Source organism: Rosa rugosa, chromosome 5 (genome assembly GCF_958449725.1).
Source record: "Rosa rugosa chromosome 5, drRosRugo1.1, whole genome shotgun sequence".
In the NCBI taxonomy this organism is placed as follows: Eukaryota; Viridiplantae; Streptophyta; class Magnoliopsida; order Rosales; family Rosaceae; genus Rosa; species Rosa rugosa.
Window position 1 is genome coordinate 21,948,439 of NC_084824.1, and position 10,960 is coordinate 21,959,398.

Below are 10,960 nucleotides of genomic sequence, written 5' to 3' on the forward strand. Positions count from 1 at the left end.
TCAACATAAAATTCCACATCAACCAAATATATACCATGCTAAAGGAAGCTATTATGTTGCATTCTGTACAGTGAATAAGCACTAAAGCAACCACATGTAGTTCTTAAAATTACTTCCCCCTTTAAACAATACATGACGAATTTGTGTGTCATAACAGACTCATTATGTTACTATCTCAGTTCCAGCAATAACCTCACGATCAATTTCGATTTCACCACATATAATCATGAATTCCCTCTCCCTTCTCGTTTCCTATGACCTTCTATAGCACAATTCATGCTTCTACGGTACCCTGAACAGAAAATAAAGTAGCGAACAACTAAAAATAAGCAGAAACCACACTCTATGCAGATCATCCATCACGGCAAGGAAACTCAGCACAAAAACTTCAACCAATCTCATAAACTCATCTGGATCCTTCAGTTTCTAGTTCTTCATATAAACAACAAAAACATGCTACAACAGTACAACCATATTCAAATTCCATCTCTTTGTCAACTGGCATGGGTGTTCAATTAACTAAACATGCAGCAACAAAATTCAAATTGCAGAAGCTTTGAAACTGGACATGATTAGATCAGAAACCCAGAAATCTATCACAACAAAAACTCCATCATTCAACAAACTGGGATGTACAAAATCACAAAAAAAACCCAGAAATCTATCACAACAAAAACTCCATCATTCAAACCCAAATACACACCCAGATTTCAGATTATAAAAAGCAATACCCAGATACAAAAACTGCACGGAATCGAAGAAAACCCAAAGCAAAGACATATCCAATACCTTGAGAAATTGGGCGCGCAGAGAGAGATGAGAGAGAGAGAGAGTTGGGATTTGGGTGACGGAAATGAATGGGAGGCTGCTGTGCTCACTGCTCAGATTCAGGGTTGCGTTCCACAGAGAGAGAGTTGCTGAGTCGAAAGGGTCGGAGTGGGTTTGTTTGGAAGTAAACGGGTTCCAATGGGTTCCAGTGGGCTTAGCACGCAAGGCCCGTTAATTTGCGGGCTTTTTGCGTGCGGGCTTTCTAAGCACGAATTTAATAAATGGGCGGGTTCGTGCGGGCTTTTACCGTGCGGATTTCGGGCGGGTTTGCGGGTCACGGGCTCAAATGCCAGGCCTACTATCTAAGAAAGAAAATAACAGCTGCGGAATTCAGCCACAGAATTATGGAATCCAATGATGATCACCAAATAAAATTATAAAAAAGAGGACGTGTCTGCAGTCTGCAGTCTGTAGTCTGTACCAGCCAAAATTAAGGATTGGCACTTCGGCCCCATTCTCCCAGTAGTGCCGCACTTCAATTGCTTTCCTTTGGGCTTACTCTAGCAGACTACCTGGTTATTTTACCCCATCCATATCCATACATCCGTTTCTGATTATTCTTCTGATGGAAAAAAAAAAAAAAAAACAGAAGAGGAAAATCTTTGATGATTCTCTGATGATGCCTATCAGTTCTGGGTAGTGTAAATATTCGGGGTGATCTCAACAAATTATCCTATTAATTTTGGTGAGGTTATGTTTTACAAAAGGTTAGAAGGTTCAAATGACAACGATTGTTTTGGTGTGGTTTGGTTATAATCCACATAAAGATTAGTGAGTGCTCTAATGACACGGTATGAAGTTGTGCGTGAAAAATGAGAGTGTAATTGATTAATAAGTAAGACAATGAGCAAGCGAGTGGCATTGTCATAAGCATGCTAGTGACAGTCTAATAATTTATGAGTATGACTAGTTCGTTGTATAATGGTAGATGGACTGGCTTATTTTGGTTGTACTTTGGATCTTGGTCTGCATCTTTTAAAGACCATGCTGACTACTTCACAAAACGTTTTAAGGAAGATAACGATAGTGTGTTGATGGCATGTCTTATTGTTACTTAGTGTATATATATATTTTTTTGGGTTATTAAGCCTTTTTTTTTTTTACAACAACAACAAAAATAGGACTTCGTCGTATTTAATTGAAAAGTGAACCACATTTTCATATCTCACCTGCATCCCAACTGATGTGGTACATGGCACAACGAATTAGAAAATTTCATTAAATGGCGTGGCTGTGCCACATCAGGTAAGATGTAGGTGGTACACAAAAAGATGATTCACTTAATGTTATTATATTTATTTGATTTCACCGATATTATTGATTAATAAAATTTTAACATACTTTTTAAAATCTTTATTTTGGACTAATCTCTATTATTACTATAAATAGAGGCCCTCTTTTGGTGTCAAAGAGATTTACTAAATTTTGAAGGGTCTATAAAACTCTTACATAACATAATTATCAAATTAAGTCAATAAAATATAAATAGATAAAAATATAAAATTAAAAAAATAATCAAATCACCATGCGAGAAATGCGGGCATGTTGCTAGTATTATATATAAATGGAAGAAAAAAAAGACATACTCGAAATCTGGAAACACTAATAATTTAAAATAGATCAAGTAGTATGTGAGTTTTATTCTTCTTCTTTTTCATGTCTTGGTGGACTGTATCTATTTGGTCATTTATCATTAGGACATTAGGTAACACTAACAAACACCAAAGCTGTATTAGTTTAATATTTTGCACGTTGGCTTTAGGAGGTAAACATAGCACATTACTGTTCATTGGAATAGAATGCTAATAAAAAAGTCCCTACACACGGCAATGAGTCACTGCCCGAATCCACAGCCAAAGAAAGTGCGGACGACGAGCATGACAAAAGTTCAAATAACCATTTTTCATTTTGATTGCGAGAAAAATGTCTCGAACTGAACAGCTCATTCACCGTCATGAATTGATCACGACTACAAACCGATATTCTGCGTGGATTACGGTTGTTTGGTATTCACTCGTTTTGTCAGTTGCTGCAGCTTCATTAGTTCTTCTATTTATGCCAGCCTTCTGGTAGCAATTAAAACGTCCCTATATCTTCAAAAGCGACACTTCAAAGTTCAAACAGCTCCACAATGCAACTGACCACAAGTCCCTCTATCAAAACGAAATTGGCTAAGAAAACCCTAATACTGAGTAGGATGATTCTCCTTTCCGAACTCTATTACCTCGAGTAATTTCCAAGTTAGTGTACACCAGAGTGCAAACTTTTTTTTTTGGGTCTACGGCGGTATAATGTAGAAGAAGAAGAATCAGTTACTGAGTGGACCCCGCAACCCACCCACCGCCTCTGACCCGGCCCTCATTTTCCCGCGTTTTACCAAACCAATACCTTTCCCCTCCCCCAACTCCACCTTCTTTCTCCTACTACCGCTCTCTCCTAGCCTATTCCTTCCTTGCACAACCCTCCCAACCAAACCCATCAATTTACTCTTCCCACCCAAACCCCCCACCCTCCTCTTCCCTCCTCCACCATGCCCCTCCCCCTCCTCCTCCTCCTCTCCCTCCTCCCCATCTCCCTTTCTCAACCCAAAGGTACTTCCGTCAACCCCTTCTCCCTTTAACAATATCACTTTCTGTCTTTCTCCTTATCTAAACTCTTCCGGTTTTACAGGTACTCTGATCAACTGCGGCGCAGTGGTCGAATCCAAAATTGACGGCCGCGAATGGCTCCCCGACACCGGCTTCGTCTCCGGCGGTGGAACCACGAAAACGCTGAACACTTCAGCCCTGGTCCCTATCCTGACCACTCTCCGATCGTTCCCGAACATTGCCGGCCGGAAGTACTGCTACAACGTCCAGGTCTACCGCAACGCCAAGTACATGGTCCGGACCACTTACTACTACGGCGGAGTCAACGGCCCGAGCTCGCCGCCGGTGTTCGACCAGATCATCGACGGCACCTTCTGGGCCGTCGTCAACACCACCGAGGACTACGTCAACGGCATGTCGTCTTATTACGAGGGGGTGTTTCTCGCGCAGGGTAAGACCATGAGCGTCTGCGTCGGGGCGAATACGTATACCGACTCCGACCCGTTTATATCCGCTTTGGAGTTTGTGATTCTCCACGACTCGCTGTACAACTCTACGGATTTCAAGTCCAATGGACTCAGCTTGGTCGCAAGGCACGGCTTTGGGTACAACGGACCCATCATTAGGTATGTCTTTGACTCTCTGCTCGGCTTGAAATGAAATTTACTGTTATTGTGTGAGTTAGAATCTGAAATTGGGTAACTTTCAGATACCCAGATGATCAGTTTGATCGATTCTGGGAGCCATTTGGAGAAACCATTAATGACTCGAGCAATGCAAATGTATCTGTTTCGGGGTTATGGAACTTGCCCCCTTTGAAGGTTTTCGAAAGCGAGCTGACGACTAACCAGTCCCTATCGATCGAGTTGAATTGGCCTCCAAAGCCGGTTCAGGATGCAAACCATTACATTGCACTGTACTTTGCGGATTCAAGGGATAGAGTTTTCAGCATATTCATTAATAGTGTGCCATATTACAAAGATTTGAATGTGACAGAAGCAGGGCTTGTGGTCTATGCCACCAAGTGGCCTCTTGGTGGTACTACAAATATTACTTTGACCCCTTCTTCTGGGTCTGTACTTGGTCCTTCGATTAATGCTGGCGAGGCTTTTCAGGTGTTGCCCCTCGGAGGAAGAACTCTTACTCGAGATGGTATGCTACTATGCTTATTTTTTGGTTTGGTGTTGTATGGTTGCATTTTGATTTCTGAGCTTAAGAATTGTGGGGAGAAAAAACTTGATGGAAATGTAGGAAAGATTTTGAATGGGGGAAATCTCAGCAACCATTGGATGGAAATTCTACCTAGGCTTAATCTGATAGCAAGCATCAACTCACAGTTTATAGCAAGTCATTCTAGTGATTTTTATTCTCGATGGGAATTGCTTTTCTTATCACAGTTATTGCTTTGGAAAGAGTAAAAGAGAGTCTTGAGAACCCTCCGCCTAACTGGAATGGTGATCCCTGTCTTCCCCGTCAGTACACGTGGACAGGCATTGCATGCTCTGGAATTCGTGTGGTCTCTTTGTGAGTTGAAACTTTTTATTATCTTGTTCATGCTTGATTTTGTACTACTTATCAAATACTTCCTTTTTTATTCTCTTATTCTACTTTGCTTGACATGACAAAAGCTTACTTCTACTTCTTCACGCTTCCAGAAATCTAACAAATATGGGCCTTTCTGGTTCACTGTCACCGAATATTGCCAATATGACTGCATTGTCTGACATGTAGGTTTCTGAAAATTTGTTGTCTATTTCAATTGAGAAGAAAGTACATGTTTTCTGAATTATTGATTTTTGAATTCTTTTGATAGCTGGCTTGGGAATAACAATTTGTCAGGACCTATTCCTGATCTCAGTTCATTGAAGATACTGGAAACACTGTAAGTTGTGTCCCTTTACTTCCCTTAATACGTTCTTGTTGTATTTTTTAGCTTGCAATGAAACACATGATGTCCTACGGATCATTAGCAAATGAGCAACTGTGAATGGTAACGTGATATCGGGGACCTGAATTATTACGGATTTTACTTGTGGTTTGATAGTAATTTACAGTTTTTATTTTTATTTTTTTTATTTTATTTTATTTTTATCTTGCACACATCAATTGTCTCGTCTGAATAATCTGAATCCAAGTCTTTACATGACCCTTGCCTGAAATGTCAAATTACTTTCCTAACCCAATGTTTGTTTCCTTTTCATTCTTAAAGGCATTTGGAAGACAATCAATTCAGTGGAGTTATTCCCTCATCGCTTGGGAACATTGATAGCTTGCGTGAACTGTAAGTAAATGTCAATGTCAGATTCTTTTGCTCGTTTTTGGTGTTGATAAGAGATCTTTCAAAGTATATTTGTTTGAACATGCGAGTGGAATTTGATTTAGGGGAGTGAAATCCACACTCCCCATTTTACAATCCACGCTCATTCTTTCTCTTTTTGATTGAAATTCTTATGAAAAGACAAAACTAAGTTACTAAAGAAAAAAGATTTAAGTTCCTAAAAATGGAAACATGGAGTGTGGATTGTAAAATGGGGAGTGTGAATTTCACTCCCTTGATTTAATATGTTGTAATTTTGAGCTGTCAAACAAATCAATACTGCTTGAAATTGCTAGCTTTGTTAGATCTCAGGTCAAAGTTAATTATATTTGCTTTGGGAGCTTTATGTATACAGTTCCTTTGAAAATGGTTTAACCCCTGTAGTTAATACACTTCTCCTGTTACTGGAAAATGCCCACTTCTTGAAGCATATCAGTTCAGAACTGCTGCAACTAAAATGTGTATTAGTTAATGTTCACTTCTTAAAGCATATCAGGATCAGAACTGCTGCAACTAAAATGTGTATTAGTTAATTGAGCTGTATGTTACAGTTAAAACATTTTTTTTTTCTGTCTTTTGGTTGGAGAAAAGGCTGCCAATAGAAATGTTTGATGGTCAGTCTATACCTTGTAGCATGAGAAAGTGGCCTTCACCAGGGTGGACGTATATATAGGATAGGCGATGTGATTGTGTATTGTTAATGGTTTCAGATGAATCAGATCTAGATACTTTAGATGACAACACATTGTTTTTTTCTATCTCATATATATATATTATTATTATTTTTCCTAATTTCTGTCTGATACTGGATGTTCTGACTTGTGTTCTATATATCTTTCAGCTTTTTACAAAACAATAATCTCACTGGTCAAGTTCCTAACAGCCTTACTGGAAAGTCTGGGTTGAATCTAAGGTATAGAAATACCCACTGGTCCTAATATTCAAAACTTCCTTTCAAAAAAAAAAATATTCAAAACTTTCTCAATGCAGTTTAAACTGATTAGTTTGATTTGTGTTTCAGGATTTCTCCAGGAAATTCTTTTTCAGCACCCCCACCTTCTTGAACAGCTAGTATTGTGCCTGCATTTTTTCGAGAAACTTGCTCCGAACCTTCAAGCATATCTATGCATAAAGAGCTTGCAAAAGTTTAAGTTGGAAATTGACCCTTGTACGCTCCTTAATCCTAGAGTCCAGTTCTCATGCTTAGTTTTTTTTTTTTTTTTGTTAGTTTTCATAGGAATCAAGGTCTTCAATGAAATGCAAGAACCTACAGTTTTATCATCGATTGTTCATGTACAGAGTCAGTGACTCGCTTCTATTCGTTGATTTATTGGCATAGGTGGTTGATGCTCTTGGTTTGTGTATCACTTGTCTTGTCCATATTAAATTTTGTAATACACAAATTTTTTCAAATGTACACTATGAATTGTTGTTTGTTATATTTTCTTTTCTATGACTTCATTCCTTGCGTAATAGGATTATGTAGAGTTGACATTTGACCTAATTGCTGGTTTTACAACTAGTCAATTTGCTAAGAATAGCTCCATGTTCTGAACTAGTCAATTTACAACTTGCTGATATCATTCTCTTCTACCTCTAGAAGACTAGAAATCTACAACCTCCATTCTGTGATTGATATATATATATATATATATATTTTTTTTTTTTCTAATGAGACTGGTTGATAACTTGGAAAGGTAAAAATATAAGTTACAGCAGTAATCTTTTCCAGATAAATAAATCCCCTATTACATTGACACCATGTATTACTTTCACTCCATTTTGAATGGGAAATCCTACCCATATGGTCGATTGGTCGGGACCTCTTTCTCAATAAATTCAAATTTCATCATTGCTATGGCCGAAGATCAGATTCCTCTTGCTTCTATTCTATGCCTCTCATCTTGGACCCCCTGAATGTTATATATTTCACTGTCTAGTTACCTATTAAGGAGAGCCAGTTTCCGGAAAACGAGTATGTACTTTGGGACCATACAAGAAGGGAAAAAAGTTGAAGATAGTTAATCGAATTTGTTAATACTCTTCCACAACACTAGAAAGTTAGCATTTACATTATGATTCTTCAGATTCACCAAATCAACAACACTCTAAACATGATACAGAAAGATTAAAGAAGCAGAACAAATGAGAAAACAATGAACATATAGAACAAAATCCTGCAGATCAGCTCGAGTTCTAATACCTCTCTTCCTCATGATCCTCACCTACCTAGTCTTCCTTTTCTGAGAGGAAACAGAGGTGGTAAGGCACTGTTCTTCATCTGTGTGCAAATCGGCACATTAATCATTGGCCTTATTCTTATGCTGGCTGATCGTGTTCTCTCTAAGCCTTTCTTTATCCTCTTCATGTACTTCTCTTTGTTTCCCATCGGCTCCTTCTCTTGATCTGCTGTGGCTACATCAGCAAACGAGTTTGAAGATGATGAAGACGAGGATGAAGAGGAGGGTGAGAGAGTTGAAGCACGTTGCTTCTTCAACCTGAGTAACTCTTTCCATAAAACAGTGCACTTCGGTGGCCTTGGAGATGGGTCATCATCGACAAACCAGTTTCCTCTACTTTCCTCCTTGTTCACTACCTCTTCCTCTTCCTCGCTTATCTCATCGTCCTTTGTTTTAAGACGAATCTTGTTGAGCCTTTCGGCATGCTGCTTTTGCCAAAAGGGAAGGAGCTTTCCTTCAAAGAAGAGCTCATCTGCAGTTAACATGGCATGACTACTCACATTGTTTGAGAGAAACTCAAAGTCTGCATTTCTTGCCTTCTGATCACACTCCATTTTCCTGTCTTGAAGTTCACCGTGAGCATTTGGGCTAATAGTGATGAAGTCATTTTCGTCGAGGAAATCGGTAGAGAAAGAAATCCGGGGACTCGAGGATGGCTCGATGGATCTAGAGGTTGTCTGAACAACTTCCAGGGATACCATTTTGGTTTGGTTTTTAAAATCCAGGGAGAGTGGTAATAATGAGGGAATGGGGAGTTAGTTAGTGAACTGTGTTTTCTGAGCAAATGCAAGAGGTGTGATATATATAAAGGGAAGGAAATGATTTACTGTTTCAGTAATTAATAGTCTGTCCATTTTCATTATTGCTAGTAACCGTTTGGATTGTGAGATTATAAAAACCTGGTGGTCTGGTGAAGGTGAAACATTAAAGCTCAGGTTCTGTTTAGAATATAGAAGCAGCACATGGAGACCTTCGAAACTTAAAGACAAATTCTTTTTTACTATATGTCTTTAGTGTTACAAAATTGAGTTCACAATATATCAAGTAGACTAGTTCGATCCATATGTAGATTGACTTTATGTATAAGTAAACTAGTTTGATCTGCTATAAAAGCTGGAATTTATGACTATAGAAAGTTGATATATATACTGTCGTATGTAACTGATTTACCTTGATGTGTATCCAGAACTTTTCCTATAAATTTTACCATAATTCTGCATGCACCTATGAATGTTTTATTTATTGTTCTTCCCAATTATGATAAGAAAAAGTTTTGTTATGCAAATTGATCATGATCTATAAGCTTTGCATGCTCCTGAATGTACTGCTTTGATAGGGATCTTTTGCTTTTCAAAGAAAAAAAGTTGGGTGGAGGAAATTTTTTAGACCAGAATACCTTATATCTAGCTAGCTTAGACTCTTAGTGGCATTTGATATATACAATCTGGATTAGTCAAAGATGAGCTCTGTTAGTTTGACCTCCCCAGCTTACAAGGGCTATAACATGGAAGGGGTCCCAAACAAAGACATGTGGTCACATGAAAGGTTGTTTTCTGCCATGTGAGATCTGAATCCATATATGTGTTGCTCATGTGTCATGACAAAGATACCCTTCTGATGCGCTTGGCTGGTTCTGGTATTTCATGTGAATTTTCTCATCTGTGGATGGTTTTTCTGCCATCTTGAAAGGTCATGCAGTGGTAGATATCATGTTCATAGCTTAAAAAGCTTCCATTAAGATTTGGGTAGCTGTAATAAAATCAAGGACAGCTAATGAACATTGGGGGTTAAATCTCTGGTTATTATTGAATGTAGGTATTCGCTGTGATTATTAATGTTAAAGCACATAGCTCCTAGCATTCTGTGTGGTCCTCCTCTGTCCTCTCCCTCTTCTATAATTTTCTTGTTAGGTTTGTCTTTGTTCTATGCTTAAGGGAGACAATAATGTGTTAAAGTTATTGCTAATCTAATAAACAACAAAAAAGATCATGTGATGCTTAAATTATGCTAATGCATCAGTATGATGGATTAATGCACTTAAATTAGGCGATGAGAAATGCCAACTATTTTTTCCATTTCATTCATTTTTGTCTTCAATGTTCTTTTCCTCATTTGATATTGTGTCCTAATAGAAAATTGATTGATTCCGGATTGATGAAAATCATCTTTTATTAGTAGTCTACTAGTCTTATTGCTACTGAATGTGTATATTTATTAAATAAAAATTTGAAGACTAAAGGGTTGGCTTTTGTTAGTTTTTTGTTCAAATGAGGTAGAAATTAATAGTTCGATCTTGAGAATATATTGAAGAATGCAAAAGCATTTGAGAAACATTGCGGAACAAATGTTTGTTTGATCAGACTTATTGTGATGGAAACATTGTGAAAGAATTTTGTGTTTGATCAGACTCATTGTGATGGGAAAATTGTAAAAGAAATGTGTATATGACCAGCCTCATTGAGATTTAATTTTTCTAGTAGAAACGTCGACAAATAATTGGTTCATTTTACAATTAAAAATGTACAACAACTAGTTCGTGGAGTTGAACTCAGAACTTTTCACTTAAAAAGTAAACCACTTATGTTACTAGACCAAACGATAGCTAACTACTTTCTCCATTTTATTCATTTTTGTCTTCTGTGTGTTTTTTCCTCATTTGATATTGTGTCTTAAATCAAAATTGATTGATTCTGGATTAGTCTTTAAAAATCATCTCTTAGTAGTCTTCTAGTCTTATTGCTACTTAAATTGTATATTTATTATATAAAACTTTGAAGACTAACGGGTTCGATTTTGTTACTTTTTTTGTTCAAATGAGGTAGAAATTCGATCTTGAGAATATATTTAAGAATGCAAAAGCGAATGAGAAACATTGTGAAAGAAATGTGTGTATGATCAGACTCATTGAGGAGGGAAAATTGTGAAAGAAATGCGTGTATGATCAGACTCATTGGGATTTTATTTTTTTTAATTTTCTTAGTAGAAAT

The 10,960-nt window shown here is 37.6% G+C and overlaps 2 protein-coding genes and 1 long non-coding RNA gene across 4 annotated transcripts; 1 reads left to right on the top strand and 2 right to left on the bottom strand.

Moving 5' to 3' along the window:
• Positions 1–1,122, bottom strand: LOC133712041 (uncharacterized). 2 transcript variants are annotated; one of them, XR_009847123.1, is made up of 2 exons: positions 790–1,122; positions 1–292 (listed from the first exon to the last, which is right to left on the bottom strand). It is a non-coding gene; the product is annotated as an uncharacterized LOC133712041 (long non-coding RNA). The 2 variants fall into 2 exon arrangements; XR_009847124.1 differs by having other exon boundaries at positions 1–593.
• A 1,790-nt stretch (positions 1,123–2,912) lies between these two features.
• On the top strand, positions 2,913–7,194 carry LOC133710788 (probable LRR receptor-like serine/threonine-protein kinase At1g67720). Its single transcript, XM_062136918.1, has 9 exons — positions 2,913–3,419; positions 3,499–4,042; positions 4,126–4,568; positions 4,814–4,940; positions 5,072–5,143; positions 5,230–5,298; positions 5,626–5,697; positions 6,575–6,646; positions 6,755–7,194. The coding sequence occupies exons 1-9, from the start codon at positions 3,359–3,361 to the stop codon at positions 6,795–6,797; spliced, it is 1,503 nt and encodes a 500-aa protein (XP_061992902.1). The 5' UTR covers positions 2,913–3,358; the 3' UTR covers positions 6,798–7,194.
• Positions 7,195–7,763: 569 nt separating this feature from the next.
• On the bottom strand, positions 7,764–8,776 carry LOC133710935 (uncharacterized). The gene has a single exon (XM_062137089.1). The coding sequence runs from the start codon at positions 8,672–8,674 to the stop codon at positions 7,955–7,957; it is 720 nt and encodes a 239-aa protein (XP_061993073.1). The 5' UTR covers positions 8,675–8,776; the 3' UTR covers positions 7,764–7,954.
• Between the last annotated feature and the right edge of the window lie 2,184 nt (positions 8,777–10,960).

What these genes read in the sequence shown, in the direction of transcription:
- LOC133710935 (XM_062137089.1), bottom strand. Translation starts at nt 8,674, where the DNA reads ATGGTATCCCTGGAAGTTGTTCAGACAACCTCTAGATCCATCGAGCCA.
- LOC133710788 (XM_062136918.1), top strand. Translation starts at nt 3,359, where the DNA reads ATGCCCCTCCCCCTCCTCCTCCTCCTCTCCCTCCTCCCCATCTCCCTT. An exon ending in GGAATTCGTGTGGTCTCTTT is followed by an intron (nt 4,941 to 5,071) that starts GTGAGTTGAAAC and finishes TCACGCTTCCAG; the next exon opens with AAATCTAACAAATATGGGCC. An exon ending in AAGTCTGGGTTGAATCTAAG is followed by an intron (nt 6,647 to 6,754) that starts GTATAGAAATAC and finishes TTTGTGTTTCAG; the next exon opens with GATTTCTCCAGGAAATTCTT.